Source organism: Haliotis cracherodii, unplaced genomic scaffold (assembly GCF_022045235.1).
Source record: "Haliotis cracherodii isolate W230 unplaced genomic scaffold, xgHalCrac1.p SCAF_13, whole genome shotgun sequence".
Lineage (NCBI taxonomy): Eukaryota > Metazoa > Mollusca > Gastropoda > Lepetellida > Haliotidae > Haliotis > Haliotis cracherodii.
Window position 1 is genome coordinate 13,346,948 of NW_027266268.1, and position 21,723 is coordinate 13,368,670.

Genomic DNA, 21,723 nt, shown 5'->3' on the forward strand with positions numbered 1-21,723 from the left:
ATATATATATATTTTCATGTACAGTGTGTTGTGAGCAATCCAATGTAAAAGTACTAAGTACGCTCTTGTTTTAGAAATCAAATTCAATGTGTTGTATAAGTCCAGTGTTTTATACTTTATGTATACTTGTTCTGCCATTTTGTGGCAAGATTAAAATGTTTTACCATTTCTTTATTGTCATGAATAAGGATCTGTTCAATGAGCATAATTCTGCAAGGTTTATGTCCCCTATCATGTGTTCCATAATGCTGTAGTTCCTGTGTTTATTTGCAATAAGTATTCCATGAATACTATGAAAGTCTAGGGATCCTTGTCATAACTCTGATTTTATAAGTCGAAAGATTTAGGGGTCCCTAGATTCAAAACCGCAGCAGCTAACCCCAAGCACCTCAGGACCCCCATTTATTTCTAACACAGCTTTTATTGTTATCATTTTTTTAAAAATGTTACCGTCATTAATGTCAAAATCAAGAACCAGTTGAATGAGCATTCATGTTGTCTATGCAGTGACGATATTGGTTGGTGAGCGAGGTGATGCACTGATGCTCGAGGTGTGTGCTACTCAATTATTGTTTAAGGTACTGAGAGATTTCATACTGTTTCTTTATCAACGTGGTCATAAATATGCAAGGTAATAAATGTTGATGTGAAGCACTGGTCAGTTAAAGTTTAAAACACTTAGTCTATATGAATTATGAAGTATTTACATGCACATATAATAAAGGAATTTTATAGAAACAAATAAGCTTTCTTATCCTCTGGTTTGTCAAAATTAGTCTTCATTCATGCAGTTTAAGACTGGAAGAGTGTAGTGTTGTACATATCATGGCATGACCTCAGTGTCTTGATTCAGAGTAATTGTCAAGTGCTGTGATTTTAGCCTGATTTAGGCGAATCTTGTTTATCTGAAGCAAGTCATTATTTGCATCATGATGACCAGGCTGCTGGAGATTGTGTGTGTGTGTGATTTCACAATATATATTTCCAGGTATGTAATGGCGGCAATGTGTTAGTGAAACCAGTTGATGGCTTTACCAATGATCTTCACCTTACAACAAGCATACTTACTGGGAATTAATTAGGTGAAGCTTATTTCTACCTCTCATCTGGCTAGAAAGGTCAAGTGAGTTCCTACTACTCATCTGGCTAGAAAGGTCAAGTGAGTTCCTACCACTCATCTGGCTAGAAAGGTCAAGTGAGTTCCTACCACTCATCTGGCTAGAAAGGTCAAGTGGGTTTCTACTACTCATCTGGCTAGAAAGGTCAAGTGAGCTCCTACCACTCCTCTGGCTAGAAAGGTCAAGTGAGTTTAAACTACTCATCTGGCTAGAAAGGTCAAGTGAGTTACTACTACTCATCTGGCTAGAAAGGTCAAGTGAGTTCCTACCACTCATCTGGCTAGAAAGGTCAAGTGAGTTTCTACCACTCATCTGGCTAGAAAGGTCAAGTGAGTTTCTACCACTCATCTGGCTAGAAAGGTCAAGTGAGTTCCTACTACTCATCTGGCTAGAAAGGTCAAGTGAGTTTCTACCACTCATCTGGCCAGAAAGGTCAAGTGAGTTTCTACCACTCATCTGGCTAGAAAGGTCAAGTGAGTTCCTACTACTCATCTGGCTAGAAAGGTCAAGTGAGTTCCTACTACTCATCTGGCTAGAAAGGTCAAGTGAGTTTCTACCACTCATCTGGCTAGAAAGGTCAAGTGAGTTCCTACTACTCATCTGGCTAGAAAGGTCAAGTGGGTTTCTACCACTCCTCTGGCTAGAAATGTCAAGTGAGTTTCTACCACTCATCTGGCCAGAAAGGTCAAGTGAGTTTCTACCACTCATCTGGCTAGAAAGGTCAAGTGAGTTCCTACTACTCATCTGGCTAGAAAGGTCAAGTGAGTTTCTACCACTCATCTGGCTAGAAAGGTCAAGTGAGTTCCTACTACTCATCTGGCTAGAAAGGTCAAGTGGGTTTCTACCACTCCTCTGGCTAGAAATGTCAAGTGAGTTTCTACTACACATCTGGCTAGAAAGGTCAAGTGAGTTTCTACCACTCATCTGGCTAGAAATGTCAAGTGAGTTCCTACCACTCATCTGGCTAGAAATGTCAAGTGGGTTTCTACTACTCATCTGGCCAGAAAGTCAAGTGGGTTTCTACTACTCATCTGGCCAGAAAGGTCAAGTGAGTTTAAACTACTCATCTGGCTAGAAAGGTCAAGTGAGTTTCTACTACTCATCTGGCTGGAAAGGTCAAGTGGGTTTCTACTACTCATCTGGCTGGAAAGGTCAAGTGAGTTTCTACTACTAATCTGGCTGGATAGGTCAAGTGAGTTTCTACTACTCATCTGGCCAGAAAGGTCAAGTGAGTTTAAACCACTCATCTGGCTAGAAAGGTCAAGTGGGTGTCTACCACTCATCTGGCTAGAAAGGTCAAGTGACTTCCTACCACTCATCTGGCTAGAAAGGTCAAGTGTGTTTCTACTACTCATCTGGCCAGAAAGGTCAAGTGGGTTTCTACTACTCATCTGGCTAGAAAGGTCAAGTGAGTTCCTACCACTCATCTGGCTGGAAAGGTCAAGTCAGTTTTTACTACTCATCTGGCTAGAAAGGTCAAGTGGGTTTCTACTACTCACCTGGCTAGAAAGGTCAAGTGAGTTTCTACTACTCATCTGACTAGAAAGGTCAAGTGGGTGTCTACCACTCATCTGGCCAGAAATGTCAAGTGGGTTTCTACCATCCATCTAGCTAGAAAGGTCAAGTGACTTCCTACCACTCATCTGGCTAGAAAGGTCAAGTGGGTTTCTACTACTCATCTGGCCAGAAAGGTCAAGTGAGTTTCTACTACTCATCTGACTAGAAAGGTCAAGTGAGTTTCTACCACTCATCTGGCCAGAAAGGTCAAGTGAGTTTCTACTACTCATCTGGCTGGAAAAGTCAAGTGAGTTTCTACCACTCATCTGGCCAGAAAGGTCAAGTGGGTTTCTACTACTCATCTGGCCAGAAAGGTCAAGTGAGTTTCTACTACTCATCTGACTAGAAAGGTCAAGTGAGTTTCTACCACTCATCTGGCCAGAAAGGTCAAGTGAGTTTCTACTACTCATCTGGCTAGAAAGGTCATGTGGGTTTCTACTACTCATCTGGCTAGAAAGGTCAAGTGAGTTTCTACTACTCATCTGACTAGAAAGGTCAAGTGAGTTTCTACTACTCGTCTGGCTAGAAAGGTCAAGTGAGTTTCTACTACTCATCTGGCTAGAAAGGTCAAGTGAGTTTTTACTACTCGTCTGGCTAGAAAGGTCAAGTGACTTCCTACCACCCATCTGGCTAGAAAGGTCAAGTGAGTTTCTACCACTCATCTGGCCAGAAAGGTCAAGTGGGTTTCTACTACTCATCTGGCTAGAGAGGTCAAGTGCGTTCCTACCACTCATCTGGATGGAAAGGCCAATTGAGTTTCTTCAACTCATCTGGCTGGAAAGGCCAAGTGAGTTTCTACCACTCATCTGACTAAAAGGTCAAGTGAGTTCCTATCATCCATCTGGCTAGAAGGGTGGAAATATCCATTTGCAAACAAGCTGGTTGTGGCTGTTGAAACTGATGTCTAATCCTTTGTGCAAAGGATACCAAGATATCTAACCCCTGTGAGTCGACAATTGACAAGATGGTGGTCTAACTCAGTGACCAGGTTGATTGTGTCATTGTACTGTGACAGCATGGATCATTGCTAAAAATATCAATCACTGGATTGTCTAGATAAGATAAGATTAATTGCGTACCGCCATCATATAGCTGGAATATTGTGGCGTGAAACAACACGCACACATCTAAAAGTCTTCAGAGTCTTTCATGTTTATATTCTACCACATCTATATCAAATTTCACATCACTGATTTGCATTTGAATGTTCTATTTCATAACCTTGAAATAAGATGGTTTGTTGAAATTACTAGCAACCTGTTGGAATGGGTTTCCTGACCTCATCATGCCGATTACCTGCCATTTGTGTGCTACTGTCATGTATTGTGTTGCCATGGTGACTACTGTTGAAAAGCAACAATGTCCCAGCCTTCTTTTTTAATGCAATTTTGTAGGTGATAAAATCATGTTATCACGCCAGTATTCAATGCAGACAGTGAGATTAATGTCATAAGTCAGATATGTCTTTTATGTCATTTGGGAACTTTCAGAATTACAATAATCGATGGGGCAGCTAAATGTACGTTTCTGGCACATGATTCAGTATTCTATGTTTTATGTTCAATTGTTGCATGATTTTATTGTTGTCTACATCCCGAGCATCATGGATGACCTTTACAGTTGAGTATAGTTTATGTTTATGTTAATAACTTGATTTTTATTTTAAATCAAATTGATGTTTATGTTATGTACAGTTGATATTCTATGTTCAGTGCAGTAGCCAGCCGGGGGGCAGTTGCCTCCCTGGATTTTTTTATAGAAAACAGTTTTATTTGAATTAAGTTGGGGACAAGTGATACTTGTACAAATATTTGCTCCCCCCTGTCAAAAAAAGTTAACTACGGCCTTGCTATGTTGACAAACAAGAATAATTATTTAAGTGTTGTCATGACTCATAAATATTGAGATTGGGACAGATGTGATTTTATTAACTGGGTTCTTGACCATCTCAATCATACTTGCATGGATACCTGACTTGAAGCTCGGGGTAGAATAGGTCTTCATATGCTTGACATAAGAGGCAACTAAAGCAATCAGGGTGGTCAGGCTTGCTGACTTGGTTGATGCGTGTCATCATATCCCAATTGCATGGATTGATGCTTATGAAGTCAATCACTGGATTGTCTGGTCCAGACTCGATTATTTAGTTATATTTACGTCATATAGATGGAATATTGCTGAATGTGGCATTAAATAAGGAACAAACTTCAATATTTAATTGTTAGAAATTTGAGTTGACAGATAGTCTAGTGGTAGGTTTGACTCTCAAGTTCTGATCCTAAGTCTGTCAGTATGTACCTGTAGCATTTAGCATCCTGTCAGCTTACACACCAGGGGTACATAGCTGAAGCACTTTTCAAATGGCAATCCTCCAAACCCGCCCAAAACAAAATAAAAAAAGTTAATGATTGGATAGAGGGTCCTCAGCAAAAGTCAGAATCAAAACATGTACACAAAATAAGATCAATTAATAATTGATCTTAAGAAAAAAATCTTAAGAAAAAAATAACTACCGTATTCAACGTAATAAGCGCCCGGGGCGATATTTGCTAATATATTGGCCAGTGATCAATCCTAATTAGCACCCCTTCCGATTGATCAGTGTACACAAGACTTATTTATTCGTGTATAATACGCTCTCATGTGTTATATGCACACTTAATTATGGGCAATTAAATTCTGGAAAAATATATCTGTCGTACATAAACATTTCAGGCTGTCAGCATAAACCACAAAATGTTTCTATTAACTCATTTGTTTTCACTATTCTAATAAGAGCCCCCTATTTCTAATTTTTAGAGCGCCCTGGGCGCTTATTACGTCGAATACGGCATATCAATTTCAATATGATTGCAACAATCAACTCATAAGGTCTTCTGACCATAGGTCTGTTCTTGTCAGCAAAGGCTTCGCTAGAGAGTCTACTGTTCAGGTGGGGTTTAACGTCGTGTTCGAAATAGCTTGCCGCTGTTTTAGCATGAATACCCCACTGACCAGTGAAGATTTGGGTTAAAATAGGTCGTCAGCAACCAATACTTGCCATAAAATGTGACTATGCTTGTTGTAAGAGGCGACGAATGGGATCAGGTGGTCAGGCTGGTTGATGCATGTCATCCTATCCCAATTGCATGGATCGTAGCTCATGTCAGTCACTGAATAGTCTGTTCGAGACTTGATTATTTACAGACCACTGTCATGTAGCTGGAATATTGCTGAGTGTGGCGTTAAACAACAAACCAACCAACCAGTTATCTGTCCGCTCTGCATATCCAGGTCAAAGGTCCCAGGTCCCAGTCCTTTCCTCAGTTTTAAAAATTGTTTTATGTGTCATGTAGTTTAGTTTCAAACATTTTTAAACCATGATCTTCCTGTAACCACCATACTGTAATCTTGTTTTGAATACATATCTTTTGGAGTATAACAAACTTTCCTCATCATTGCGTTTGTGTGGAGTAAAGATTGTGGATGAAGCTGCCCTGAGGATCATATCACAATGACTGCTACTGGAAGTGGAGGGGATGGGGTAGCCTAGTGGTTAAAGCATTCATCACAACGAAGACCCAGGTTTGATTCCCTACAACTGTATAACCAATTTCTGATGTATCCCTCAGTGATATTGCTTACAGCGGCATAAAACTGTGGAATGGATGTGCTTGAACTCACTGCACACTTGCCCAAGAGTGTCAACAATAATGCAGGGGATGGGTTCAATTAAATACATTGTTGCCTGCCCAATTTCTCAGCACCATACCCATGGTTGAAGTTTTAAACATCCTTGACCTGTGTCACTTGCCAACATTAATCTGACACACTCTTATGTTGTATTTTAGTGTTGAATGAACCAACTCACTGAAACTTTGTAGGAAAAAAGGTCCTCATTTTTCAATTTGTTGAAGGCCGATGACTCTCCATCTTCTCCGTTGATGGCAGACCGTCTTCCATCTCTGCATGGGGCGGTCAGGTAGCCTAGTGGTTTAAAGCGTTCACTCGTCATGCCGAATCCCTGACACGGGTACAATGTGTGAAACCCTGTCATGATATTGCTGGAATATTGCTAAAAGCGGCATAAAACTATACTTACTCTCATCTCTGCTAGAGGCAGGCCATCCTCCATCTCCTGTCAGAAGTAGACCATCCATCAGTGCTAGAGGCAAGCCATCCTCCATCTCCTGTCAGAAGTAGACCATCCATCTGTGCTAGAGGCCCAGGGTCCCCCATCTCCTGTCAGAAGTAGACCATCCATCTGTGCCAGAGGCCCAGAGTCCTCTATCTCCTGTCAGAAGTAGACCATCCATCTGTGCTAGAGGCCCAGAGTCCCCCATCTCCTGTCAGAAGTAGACCATCCATCCTCTATCTCCTGTCAGAAGTAGACCATCCATCTGTGCTAGAGGCAGGCCATCCGCTATCTCCTGTCAGAAGTAGACCATCCATCTGTGCTAGAGGCAGGCCATCCTCCATCTCCTGTCAGAAGTAGACCATCCATCTGCGCTGGAGGCCCAGAGTCCTCTATCTCTGTTCCTTCCCTCCTAGAGGCAGATGGTCATCTCTACTCCATGATAAGTACAACAACCAATTGATGCCATTGCAGTTGACCAGTGGTCAACATGTCTTTATTCCACTAGTGCATGTATTACAATGACTTACAATGCCAAATACCGCAACAATGTGGCAACAACAGTGACACCAGTGAATAGATACCGATAGTTCGCCTTCAAAGAAGGGAGATAACTCTGGTGGGATAGCTTTAGCAGTCAGTGGAAGCAATGATTCTATTAAGTATTTTTCAGCACATAATAAAATTGTGATAGTTCTGTTAATGCCGGGACTCATCAATGGAACATCGTGGTGTTTAGCATGGTCTCTAATCATTTGACATTGACACATCCTACATCTACCACTCTAGAAGGTAATCTCAAAACCCTGGCAAGATTAAATTGCTGATGATTTTGTACCCATGATATTTTGTGTGCTGTTTCTCAAAAATCTGCTTGTCAAAATCATATATAAAAATAAAATCTGAAGTATTGGGTAAAATCATGAGAAACATTTGTGGTATCATATCACATAAACACATTATACAAAACTACAAACCAGTCATACAGACAATTCTCACATATAGCAACAGACAATTAACATACCAATAAATTACTGACACACAAGTACCATCTATCTTCCAGACACTACACAATACCATGTCAGTATCACACAGTCCATAGTCCCACTCAATGACCATGTCGGACACTGTATACATGCTACCAAGGATGCCTTGAGAAACTTCAAAGATGGTCATCTATGACAATTCTCCAACACTATCATCAGCAAACACAAATCTCAAATTGCTCAGTGTCACATTGGCGAGCCATTATTCGGTGTCTCACTAATGAGGACAGAGTGAGCAAGTTAAATCCAGTTAATGTCAGAGGGACGCCTGAAATGAACGAGGTCCAGGATGACCATTTTTGAAGTCAACACGTATGGTAGATAATGAAAGCCCCAAAAGAAAGCATTCACAAGTATGTCCACCTTTTTAAAAAATACACAAACATTAAATTTAGTGAAAACTCACTAGTCCAGAAAGCCACTTTCCAGACAATTACTGGTAGGAATGCGGCCTTTTAAGACATGACTCCATAAATACATTACACGTTTTATGAATAACAACTTCTTTTATTCTTTGTAACAATGTTTCAGAGCTACTTCTTGCTCCTTCATCAGGTGAACACTACATCTCAATGGTTTTGTCATTATAGAGAGAGAGAGAATGGTTTTACACCACTTTTAGCAATATTCCAGCCATGTCACGGCAGGGGACACCAGAAATGGGCTTCACACATAGTGCCCATGTCCGGAATCGAACCCGGGTCTACGGCGTGACGAGCGAACGCTTTAACCACTAGGCTACCTGAACGCCCCTTTTGTCATTATAATGTTATCTTTGTACATTCATCACACCTTGTGTTGTTAAAACATATCACCATGTACACATATATATTATGCGCTTTTTCAGTATTCACTTGATGAAGGAGCAAGTAGTAGCTCTGAAACGTCATGACAAAGAATAAAAAAGGAGGTGTCATATATTCGTGTTCTTCCAACTTCTAAATGCCTATCAAAGACTTCATGACGCCATAGTCCACACCAATGATTCGTTACTGAGGGTTAATCAGGACAATTTCACTCTGAAGGGTACCATTACCAACTCATAACATAAATATGTAAATAATTACTTAAAAAATAATTCTCTGAACATAGGTATATGAGACCAAACCTGTGAACAAACAGCCAAGGCCGATAAAAGTTATCATTAAAGTGATAAACATAGTGTTTGCTCCCCTTGCTTTTGTACTACGGGCGTGTCTAACAGCAGTTTCATGAACACAACCCATGATACAGGCTAGAAAACCCAGCAACCCAGCAACCCATGCTTGCCATAACAGGTGACTATGCTTGTCGTTAGAGATGACTAGCAGGATCGGGTGGTCAGGCTCGCTGACTTGGTTGATGGCCATTTTTGCGACCGGGTTCTGTCTTAGCGCAAACAGGCATAGGTACCTAAAACAATTGTCAACTCGTTGCGTGATGGTTCACATATATTTCCCCATATATTATATATAATGCAGATGCTATTTAAAGCACATTGGTACATGTGGAATTATACAGTATGATTGAACCCATTTAACTGTGTCTTGGGTATATTTTTAAACGCAAGACATATGTAAAATCAAAAATTATTTCTGAGGGATTCTTTGACGAAGAACTTGAAATCATAGACGCATTCTGATTGGTTTGTCGTATTTTCGCACATAATATTCATTGATAGGGGGACGAGTCTTCTTGCAGGTTACGGAAAGGGGTGACTGGTGACGAATGGCATGTCATTGTGTCCCAATTACATGGATTGTTGCTCATGATGTCAATCACTGGATTGTCTAGTGCTGACTTGACTATTTACATACTACCGTCATAAAGTTGGTATATTTCCGAGTGCAGCATTAAACAACAAACATACAAACAAACAAATATGACATCACTGACATGTTTGACCCAATTAGAGCTATTGCTGAAGAATAAAATGTTCCACCATATTTGACCCAAATAGTGCAAAAATGTTCTAAAATAAATGACCCAGTTGGTGCAAATTCTTCAATACCAAATCAAGTCATTAAAATATGAAAGGAAGTGGGGTTTTTTTAAGGAAAAGACAAAGGGTGACTCCCTTTCAGATATTATGCGGCAGTTTTCTACTCACAATGTTGAAATAAATCAGATTGTGACATAATTCGGAAATACAAAAAGACAAATACAATATTGTAATATCCTCAAAAACAACATAAAAACAAAATCACATACATAGAATTGTATATATACCTGTTACCAGACAAGCCGAATGGCCCTCCCCCACTGTTGGTGTTTTTTATGAAGAAATAAATATTGATTGATTGGCAACAACGTTTGTGTACTGACACTGTTAACATTCCCGTTTTACATAAATGTGAAAATAAAAAGTAGGATTACAGAATGGAGATAAAACTGGAATGGGATTATCTGTGTAAAAACAGAAGAAAATAAGTCTTCAATGATATGGTTGTATGGGTATGTTCTGTTCACAAAAAGAAGTGATTAGGAAAGATATCCTACAGAATATACTAAAAATACTTCACACTTAGAACTTAGTAAAATAAAATCTACATCACGTAATTTGTGAAATCAACATTAATAGCTTGTCAACAGTTTCTCTACAACATTGCAACTAACTTTGGCAACATGGGATACATCCAACATGTACAATATTGACACTGGCAGCATTTACCACACAATAGCCACTCGCATTAAATAATATATACTGAACAAAAAAGTTAGGGATCAAGAATATTTTGGGGCATATGTTTTTGCAGTGACGACGGAGCACACAATTTTCATAAAAATATCCAAAAAAATATTCATGAACCCTAACTTTTTTGTTCAGTATATATACATCTGTACCTTCTCACCAATAAACATTATTGCAGACAAATGGAAATAATTTTTTAAATATTTTCCAGAAATGTTTAATTCTCATTATTTCATCAAACTGATATATGTGATATAAATCTTGTGGTACATATTTCAGTCATGAAACATCAGTAATCTCAAGGACAAAACCATCTGTTATGGTATAATATTAAAATAATCATCGTTTATTATGCTGTGATATGATCGTATAAACAGAATAATAACAAAGAAAAATATATATTCAATTTTCAATGCCAACAAACACAAGAAAATATCCATACAAACATTTACTAATTCATTGCTTGAAGCATTGTTTTTACACATTCTTGACACCCTCCCATGGGACCTGTTACAAAATGACATGTTGATTACATCTGTATGGAGACAACGATGACAACAATTTTGGATGTATTTTGTATGTTGAGCCCATTCAGATATGTTGGGTGTTGAGCTATTTATAGATCTCTGCGAGCACAAAACAAATGTTGCTAGATGTGAATCTGTAAGTAGTACAGAAATATTGTTCCAAAATATTGAGTCTACTAGCTCGATCTTCTCTTGGAATTTTTGGGTAAACTTTTTAATAGAGTTGATATGTGGGTTAATTTTAGCTGAGCTTATTATAGTGGAAGACACTTTTCAAGACTGGGGTTTTGCTACATTTGCTGAAGTGTCTGTGAGATATGTAAAGCTTAGGGTACGTGTCAGTCTATCAAACGCAACCATGTCAGTTGAGTCAGAGGATCTGCAGAACCCCCATGTCATAAGATAGCAGTGTTCCAAATTAAGCATGAAAATAAGGGGTCCTTGTCATAACCCTGATGTTAAAATTTAAAAACTTAGGGGGTCCCAAAGATTTGAATTTGAGGACAAACTTGTATTCCCCTAATATGGAACACTGTGATAGGCTTATCTGGAATTATTTAAGCTAAAAGTGATGTCATATTTCAACATCTTTAGGCATCTCTACATTCACACAATACCTCCATTCCCATTGACATCAGCTTTCTTGGAATACACACTCTCCCACTTCCGCACCTTGCACACGCACAGGAAGTAGTACATATTTTTGCACACACCCTCATCAAATGGATTATAGTCCTCGTCAAGATATTTCAGATAAGTGATCCTCTCCCGGGAAGCTGCCTCCCATGTGGTCATCCCCTTGACCATCAGGTAGGAGTGGAAGCACAGGAGACCCACGACGACGAACCCTCCGAAGATCAGGATGATGATGTCGATGAAGAAGAGGAAGTTGGCCTTGAACCACATCGACCAGTCAAGACGGAACACTATTGCATTCCTGGGAAGAGATGGGGGACATAAGACAGATAGTCCTCAAAATATAGCTCTTATGAAAATAGTGTCACGGCACTGTAGCTCACCTGGATTTGTAATGATTTGATGAAAATATAATCTCATCATAGGGAGAACATACATGCCATAATTTGGCTCCCTCGATCTGGCAATTTCAGAGCAGAGGTTTGCAGGCCCAACTACAGTAAACCACCGTTATAACGAACTCAAAGGGACTACTAATTTTAGTTCGTTATAACCGTAATTTGTTATAAGCATATATACAGCATAACTACAGCATATAGTCGGGACTAGAAAGTTAGTTTGTTATATCCGTTAGTTCGTTATAACCGTAGTTTACTGTATCCATATTGAGAGTATAGTCAATACAAGGTCAAAATTGTAAATATTGCAAAAAATGGAACACATCTAACTAAACAAATACCAAGTTTAGATTGCATTGTGCGCAGAAATGGCCCAAAAAGGATTTTTCAAAATAGCTGCTGTGACACAGTTCACTTCAAGAGATTGTGAATTGGGTTTCATAAACTTTGATAAAGAGAAAGTTGTGCAACCATGGCAACAGTACTGATTATCTACCATAAACTGAGACATTGTTATTTTGATCAGACATAGGCATGCTGCTCAACAATACCTACATTCTCTCAATTTTCAAACATGTCGTCTCTCCATGACTAGACTGGTGTCGTATTAACATGATTAGACATCCGGTTAGAATTTTACAATGTCTCTCAGTGTAAAACTAGTCTGGGTTTAATCTTACAAAATTCTTGTAACATATTGTACCAACTCATGTTTGAATATTTGGGTTCAAAATAGTGTAATGACTGCTAGTGGTGTCACGATAAATCGAAATATGGATATATATCTATTGGTAAGCACTTAAAGTCAATAAATCGATGGTTAAATCAGTTTCTGATCAATAGTATTGATTTCAGTTAGGAATATCGATCAACTGTGAGGTATCATGAGTGGTAGTAATTTACACATGGTAATGTGGAAGTTTCTTTTTCTTAAATTATTAGGGTACAAAAAAAACAAATCAGTCATATCTCAAACTTTACTTTTAATTTGCTGTTATGGTTATCACATTCAAAGGGAACTTCAGTTCCAAGGTGCAATTTAACTCTAAAATCCATCTAAAATGATACACTGAAAACTATCGATATTTATCGCAATAGTTGCTTGCTATATCAATAGTTATCGCAATAGTTTCTTTCAGTATCAATAGTTATCGCAATAGTTGCTTGCTATATCAATAGTTATCGCACTAGATGCTTGCAATATCAATAGTTATCGCAATAGTTTCTTTGAATATCAATAGTTATCGCAATAGTTTCTTTGAATATCAATAGTTATTGCAGTAGTTTCTTTGAATATCAATAGTTATCGCAATAGTTGCTTGCTATATCAATAGCTATCGCACTAGATGCTTGCAATATCAATAGTTATCGCAATAGTTTCTTTCAATATCAATAGTGATTGCAATAGTTTCTTTGAATATCAATAGTTATTGCAGTAGTTTCTTTGAATATCAATAGTTATCGCAATAGTTGCTTGCTATATCAATAGCTATCGCACTAGATGCTTGCAATATCAATAGTTATCGCAATAGTGTCTTTGAACATCAATAGTTTCTTTCAGTATCAATAGTTATTGCAATAGTGGCTTGCTATTTCAATAGCTATCGCACTAGATGCTTGCAATATCAATAGTTATCGCAATAGTGTCTTTGAATATCAATAGTTATCGCAATAGTTTCTTTCAATATCAATAGTTATTGCAGTAGTTTCTTTCAATATCAATAGTTATCGCAATAGTTATTTCCAGACCAATAGTCACCCCTAATGACTGCCCTAAAATCCTAATGGTTGGTATCACAGTATAGGTGAAATATGTAGCATGACATGCTCACCAGGCAATGTAGAAAGTCCACAACACCAGCATAGCCGTGGAGAGCAGGAACAACAGGAAGAACTTGTGGTTGCGTTCCCCGACACACGCCTCCAGCCACGGACAATGGTGGTCATACTTCCTCACACAACGCTTGCAGTCCTCACAGTGCTTGGCTCTCATTGGTTGCTGCATGGATGCAAGGTCAAGGTTAACTTCTTCCAAAGTATCCACAGTAAATATTGGTGTAACATAACCTACCTAGTTCTGTGAAAAACTAAAACTTTGGGTATGTTCTTAATAGTGATGGCTAGTGTGCCGACTTCCATTTTGCTAGATGTTGCTATGGTCACAATACATGTGTAATAGGCACATTATATACAGTCAGTAACGTTAATTTTGACAACAAGATGAAAGCATGCATGGTTTGAAAAACTCAATATCCTGCTATTTTCCAAACATATTGTAATACATAATCATTAGTACTTTCAAATTGTGGTATACTGGTATCTCTATTTCCAAATGCTTGTTTAGTTTTCCGTGCAGCTGTTAAGTACATCTTATATCATCCTGATTATGTGACAACTGACTCTGTCTGGTTGGCATTTCATACGCTTTTTCTCTCTTAAACTGTCAATCAGTAATTCATAGAATAACCTAGTAAAGCCGCCGAATTCACTATTTCAAGTAAACATCGTTATTCGTTGGCATCCATTATTATAACTGACCCACATCAATCTTATCAATTCACCCATTACCATAGCAACACATAGCTACCACACATAGCAATACCACACTCACAACAACATTTGTCTGAATTACATGTAAACATATAGAATAATTACTTCCGGTAATGAGAGTTATCTCCCTTACATCATTTTCATACATATGGGCTGAAACATTTTCGCACAGAATGACCATATAATTACATAAACACAACGATGTATGATTTGACTGTCCACCTAGCTCACCTGTATCTCACAGTAGTCTCACTTGCTCCACTTAGCTCACCTGTGTTTCACAGTTGTCACACATGCTTCACTTAGCTCACCTGTATCTCACAGTAGTCACACATGCTCCACTTAGCTCACCTGTATTTCACAGTAGTCACACTTGCTCCACTTAGCTCAACTATATTTCACAGTAGTCACACTTGCTCCACTTAGCTCACCTGTATCTCACAATAGTCACACTTGCTCCACTTAGCTCACCAGTATTTCACAATAGTCACACTTGCTCCACTTAGCTCACCTGTATTTCACAGGAATCACACATGCTCCACTTAGCTCACCTGTATTTCACAGTAGTCACATGCTTCACTTAGCTCACCTGTATTTCACAGTAGTCACACATGCGGTATTTGACATCTTTATCACCATTCTTCAACATGCTACTGTCTTCATCAGAACCTTCATCTTCAGAATTGTTATTAACTGATGTCTTCTGAAAACAAGAAAATCTTGCCTAGATTACACTTGCATGATATGCATTGTTTTCAATTCATAAAAGTGAGGATGATTGAATTTCTAACATTAATGCCACAATCAACAATATTGACACAACATCATGGTGGCAAGTAATAAACCCAGCCTCGGCCACAAAAACATTTTTTCCCCAAAAAGAATACATGTATATAGATTTTTTAAAAAGAATTATTATCATTATTTATGTTTTTCATTTTAATGATTTTACATTTGACCAAAACTTTACTTGATTCTTATACCTGTACATATTTGCTGTGTACTTTGACCTAAGTATTAGCTTGCAAGCTTCTTCTGAATGGTATCGAATTCAAGTGATTCTTCTGAATGTTTTGTGTCTGAATATAAAACCTTTGCACAAAATTATTAACAGGTTCGTAATTTGGTCTTGCACCAACATTTGATAGTATGAGCAACAATCCACGTCATCCTTGTACAAGTGAGTGAGTGAGTATGGTTTTACGCCACTATTAGCAATATTCCAGCAATATCACGGCAGGGGACACCAGAAATGGGAATCACACATTATACCCATTTGGGGAATCAAACCCAGGCGTGACGAGTGAACGCTTCAACCACTTGGCTACCCCACTGCCCCATCATCCTTGTACAATGATGACACAGAAGCAACAACATATCAAGATAGTGACGACTATTCTCATTTCAGTCATCTCTTTTAAAACAAGCATGGAGAACGGGGCAACTATTCTCCTCAAGAAACTCTTAGGTGCTGCCATGACTGTCCTTTTGCTTGGTTGTTGCTTTATCCCAACAATGTTCCAGCTTTATAACAGTAGCTGGACCACACGATCCAGTGATTGATTTTTATGATCAACAATCCATCATGTCCACCTTGTATTGGCTACGAGGACACACAATCACCCAAATCACCAAGACTGACCACGTGATCTTCAAAGTCACTCTCTGGTGATCAATTCTAGCCAAGAATCCCCATGGGGCTCATGACTGTCATGCATAAAAAAGACTAGAGGGGTAACAATACAGTGGGGTTGTAGTACAATATGTATCATGATACACTACTTTTATTTCATAAGTTGATATTCTTTCTTCTTGGAGGGAAATCACAACCCTGATTAATATTTTTTCATTTCACAGATTGAGGATGGGATATTGTAGGGCAGAAAAATATAGGCCAGAGGGCACTGTAAATGTTATGCTATTTATAGCCAACCAGGAAATACTAGAAAATATGCATAAGCTGGTTGTTGACAGTCTTTTATTATTCATGTGTTTAATATGTTTAATGCCAAAATAATTTGTAATGTATGTATCGTGATACAGAGGTTGTAAATCAATGTATTATGGGCCTCGTATTGAGGATACAATACGGTCATATCATATCATAACACCACTAATAATGACGGGGTACCTTTTTTTTGAGAGGCAGATATCCTGGGTCGATGAAGCAGGCAAGGTAATAGAAGACGATGGAGAGTGACATCAAGAGGAGATAACAAATACCATAGAGCAAGTCCTGTGTCTGTACCACAGCCCGACTCAAAACTGAAACAAAATGTGAAAAATAAAACCACATGATATATATGTTGGGTAATATATGTGGTGAGGTGAGGTGAGGTGAGGTGAAATTGGGTTTAATGTGGCGTCCAAGATTATTGCACTTATATATCGAAGTGTGTGTGTGTGTGTGAGTATGCTTGCATGCATGCGTGCGCTCGCGCCAGCTCACTAAGATACCATGCCACAGATTGACATGAATACCCCACTCAGACACAGTATACTGAACAAGTACCATCTTTTAACGTCTTTTGGTATGATGCAGCCAGAAGCGGGTGGTTAATATATGAAGAATTACTCATATTCCGGAGATTTTAGATTGGTTTGATGCACAAATGAACATACAGGTACGTTGTGTAAACCAACGCTCATGAACGCATCACATGTGACATCATAGATCCATGGCTCGAGATGCACCATTTGTCTCATGCAGGATTAGCGTGTAAGATTTGGAAATCACATGCAGCATATCCTGATAGGAATAAAAACAATGTGGTAACCATGGTAACACTTGACTGATTGTTAGTTTTGTCATTAATGGGTACTGGTACACATTGGAAACATCTCTTCTAATGTACATACTTCTCTATATGTTTTTATGGTTCGCATTTCTTTTGGTGGTGAGAACATTACACTTCAACTCTATTCTCATACAAATATCTATATTGTGATAATATGGTCTTTACATTCACTCAAAGTAAAAGCCCTTTACCCAGACGTTCTTCAGAGCAAGACTTCAAATTTGAATTTTTGATATAAATACCTTACAACAGCGCATTGATTTGAACAAGATAAGATGTGTTCCTAAGGAGGAGCCTGTATGTCAACTCTCTGAAGGCTAAGTTTGCAAATGGAAATAGTTTTTCATGTTTTAGGAATATGATCTCAATGAAGGTTAAACATTTCATGACTTATGTTTACCATGTTTATCTAAATGTGTAGACTAATCCCAAATGAAACAGATGATGAACACAAGAATGGACTGTGTAAGAATATATGTGACCATGTGACAGAGGTACTCGGCTGGCCGCAAGGACCCTTGGTAGAAGAGTGATTGACTTCATACGACCAAAGCATATTTATATTGTATACTTACTAGAAACTGATAAACACTGGGCTCCAATCTAATCAAGCTGGTAATTAGTATTTTTGTAACTCAGCTGTAAGAAAAACCCACAAGCTTTGGCTCCAATTTACCTCTATTAAAAAAACAAGACTGAAGCCAGTTTATTCTGTGCAGAGCTGGCGTTGTCAGCCTCACTTTGCAGAGCTCTATTGTTTTGGTTTGAGAGATGAATCAGACATGTGACATCACACTCAGAAATTTCATGCATGATTTAAAAACACAGAACCGTTGACATACTGTCCCTTGAAATGCCACCATACAGGTCACGGATGGGTAGCTTGAGACTGAGATTTATAAATATACAATAAACTTGATAAATATATCAGATTGAAATTACTTTCATATAAGTAAAGGTGTCATTTAGTCATTCTCATTCAGATGAATTACTTTTAAATGCTATTAGTATCCCTGTTGTTTTTATCAGCCATGCACAAATATTATCATTGGATCATAGAATTCAGACAGACAAGTTAATCCCTATTACTCTTTGCTGTAACGAATAGGGTGGAGTCACACAGACAGTGTAATCAAATACTCAGATGATGGCTTGTTTTAAAAAATTAGGTTGTCTCTATGAGATGTTTTACATGTGATCAGCGAGAAAACTATGAATGTTTCTTTATTGTCTGAAAACACAAGGATACTTCATGACTATGGTGCCGGCAGTAACTGAATGTCTGCATGGTCTGGGGCAGGAATCACAACTAAGTGGATTAAACAATCACAAGCATGGTATGATGGATAACTCGAACAAGGGCTACCTTGATTCACTTCGTTAAATGCCAAAATTGTTTTATATTTTATTTAGAATCTACAGGACACCTGGATACAAACTAACCCTTGCTCAATATGACATAGTATTTACTACGGTGATCAAACGTCATTTTAACATACTAACTTGTATCTTTGACAAGGAGAGTGACTGGCACTCCAACGCAGAGTGCCGTGTGGATGGTCCTCACAAGAATATTCGCGCCACATCTACAGTTCCAACAGAACATCATTGCGAATGTATTTACACTGTATCTTGATCACTCAAACAATATTTGACCCAAGGCGATCTGCCAAATCTAGACAGAAAGATTCGTCCCAAACCATCAGAAAATACAACGATCCAAAATGGTCCGATGCCTTAAATTACATGTGAAATATTTCAAAAACACAAGTGTTGCACCAGTCTGTCGTTTTGGTGTACTGATTCAAATTATATTCTTGAACAATCACTCAGAAATGCAACAAATTATAAATGTGATTAACATTTTCTCGACATTCAGGAAGCCATAATTGCGACCTTGACCCTGAAAGGTTTTACAATAATTCGAAATGTGTTTCACTGAAACGGAAAATAGACTTGTGTCGAAAACGGATCAGCACAAAATACGAGGGAAAACACAACAGATTCACGTCTTTAAATTTGAAGCTGTAACTTTCTATATAACCAAATCTTTCAAACCAATTTTCTATAAACGGGCTATTAAAAAGATTATCGAGCAGCTATCTCGATAAAATAGCGAGAGCTAAAAACGATGAGACTTTTGATGAGACTGTATATTATATCAGACATGATACTTTTTCTTAGGGCACAGGTTTGCAGAAGATATACAATCTAAGTCTGAAGAGGTCAGATCCGTGGATGGGTGCGTCAGATGAATTTCCGGATCCTCTGTACGAATTAGCGAAGCATTCAGAGCAACATATCTGATCTCTGTTTCTAGAAATCGAACATACATGGGCAGTTCCGAATGCAAAATAGTAAAACTATGCATTATATTTTTCGCATTAAGCATGTCCCTCAGTAATGTGGATTTTGCGCTTTATAAAAAGCCTTATTATTATATATTATATTGTGGATATTTGCCATCGAGGGTATGTTTCTGTTCTGTGCAGGGTTTTTTCTTTTGTTCGAACTTTCCGTTTGGAGGTAGTATTTAAGAAATAAGATGTTTCAGAAAACTGACACCTGTTTTACTCAAGAAAACTACGCATCCTTCATATGATTGTGGTGGGCACGGGTGGCCCAGTCGCATAAGGCGCCGCGATTCGCTGTGCAGAGTTGCGCCCCTCGCCAGAAACCTATGATTGTGGGTTCGAATCCCGGTTTGCCCCGATTATGTTTCTAGGTTGAATGAATGAGTTTATTCCGTAAAGGGGCCACCGTCCCATTTTACAAGTTACATTGGATTAGTCAGTTCACATGTACAGAGAGCGCTGATTATTACATCAGGGAACCGATTCACAAAAGCGCCCGCAAGCCACGAGCAAGCGGTCAACACTCATCGGAGTGCTGAGAAGGATGCACAAAAGGTTACTGAGGCCGATCATAACCAACAAACGCCCCGTGGATCGGGTCCCAACACATGTTACACACACTGGCAACAACCAGTCTCACATTGTTACAATGGCCTAGTGCTACATAACAGGCACATCTTTAAGAAGAGTGTTCCTTTTCTTGAGAGCGAGAAATACATACTTTGCAAATCTTCTTATAACATAGAGGTTGCAGCTATATAATTGTTTTAGTTTATCCAGAGTTGGACTTATGCAATAATATTTAGGAAGTAGACACTCGAGACAAAAGTGGAATTCAGTTTTTATATATATGGCACAATACTAAACGGACAAAGACGTTCTGGCCTTGGTATTTTATAATGCCTACCTGCCTCTACCAATAGATTATGACTAGAACAGCTAAACATAACAAGTGTTGTTTGATAGATGGCTATATCAATACAATTAGTCAGATGTTCATTATTAAAATTTTCCTTGACAGAGCAAAAATATTCCAGCTTAGAATAACATTCTAAATTATTATTCCATGTTTGTTGGCAGATACGTTTACATCTTTGCTTAAAACACAATAGAAATGCATTTTTATTTCCAACACTTTGCTGTAACCAAACTCCCCCTAAACCATATGTATATAACAAAGATTTAACATTAGTAGAGCAACAAGCTTTACCACTTTCTGCCCTTCTATACTGAAAATCATAAGAACCTTTCATGATAACATTAACCTGTTGTGACAATGACCTTAACCAGAATTTTATAATTTTTATGTAATGCAAAACCTTGATTGATGTTCTATTCACAATACCTCTCGCAGTTATGTTAGGGGTGTTTCTATTCAAGCTCAGAACAAGTTTACAGAAACGATCGTGTACATTTTGAATATCGGGTGAAGGATGAAATCCCCAAAGCTCTGCTCCATAATTTAAAATTGGCAATACTTTTATATAAAAAATATGAAAACAGACACGAGCTCGGATTGTCGAGAATTTTCCCAGTGTTTATTGTAGTATTCGAACTACTTTCCATGCCTGTTGTGCCAAAGTCTTTTGAGTAAGATACCAAGAACCAGAGGACGATAACTGCACACCTAGATATTTATAACTAGGGACTATGTCGATGACAGAATCTCCAATCCTAAACTTTTCATAAGATCTAAGTTTGCCGCCATTCCTGAATACAATCACTTTGCATTTTTGAGTATTAATAGTCAATTTCCATTTATTACAATATAAAGAAAGTTGGTCAAGAAGTTTCTCTAGGCCATTAGCTGTTACATCTAACAAGATTATGTCATCTGCAAACAATAGAATAAATAATCCCAAAGGACTTAAAGTTACACAATGAGCTCCCTCAAAATTAAAACATTCCACAATATCATTGATGAAGCATAATATAAAAAAAAGGCGACAGTTGG

The 21,723-nt window shown here is 38.3% G+C and overlaps 1 protein-coding gene across 1 annotated transcript; it reads right to left on the bottom strand.

The window, feature by feature from the left end:
• Positions 1-7,892: 7,892 nt before the first annotated feature.
• On the bottom strand, positions 7,893-19,312 carry LOC139459648 (palmitoyltransferase ZDHHC12-A-like). The gene is made up of 5 exons (XM_071241243.1): positions 18,919-19,312; positions 16,749-16,882; positions 15,207-15,320; positions 13,900-14,066; positions 7,893-11,970 (listed from the first exon to the last, which is right to left on the bottom strand). Exons 1-5 carry the CDS (start codon positions 19,022-19,024, stop codon positions 11,640-11,642), a joined length of 852 nt encoding a protein of 283 aa, XP_071097344.1. The 5' UTR covers positions 19,025-19,312; the 3' UTR covers positions 7,893-11,639.
• Between the last annotated feature and the right edge of the window lie 2,411 nt (positions 19,313-21,723).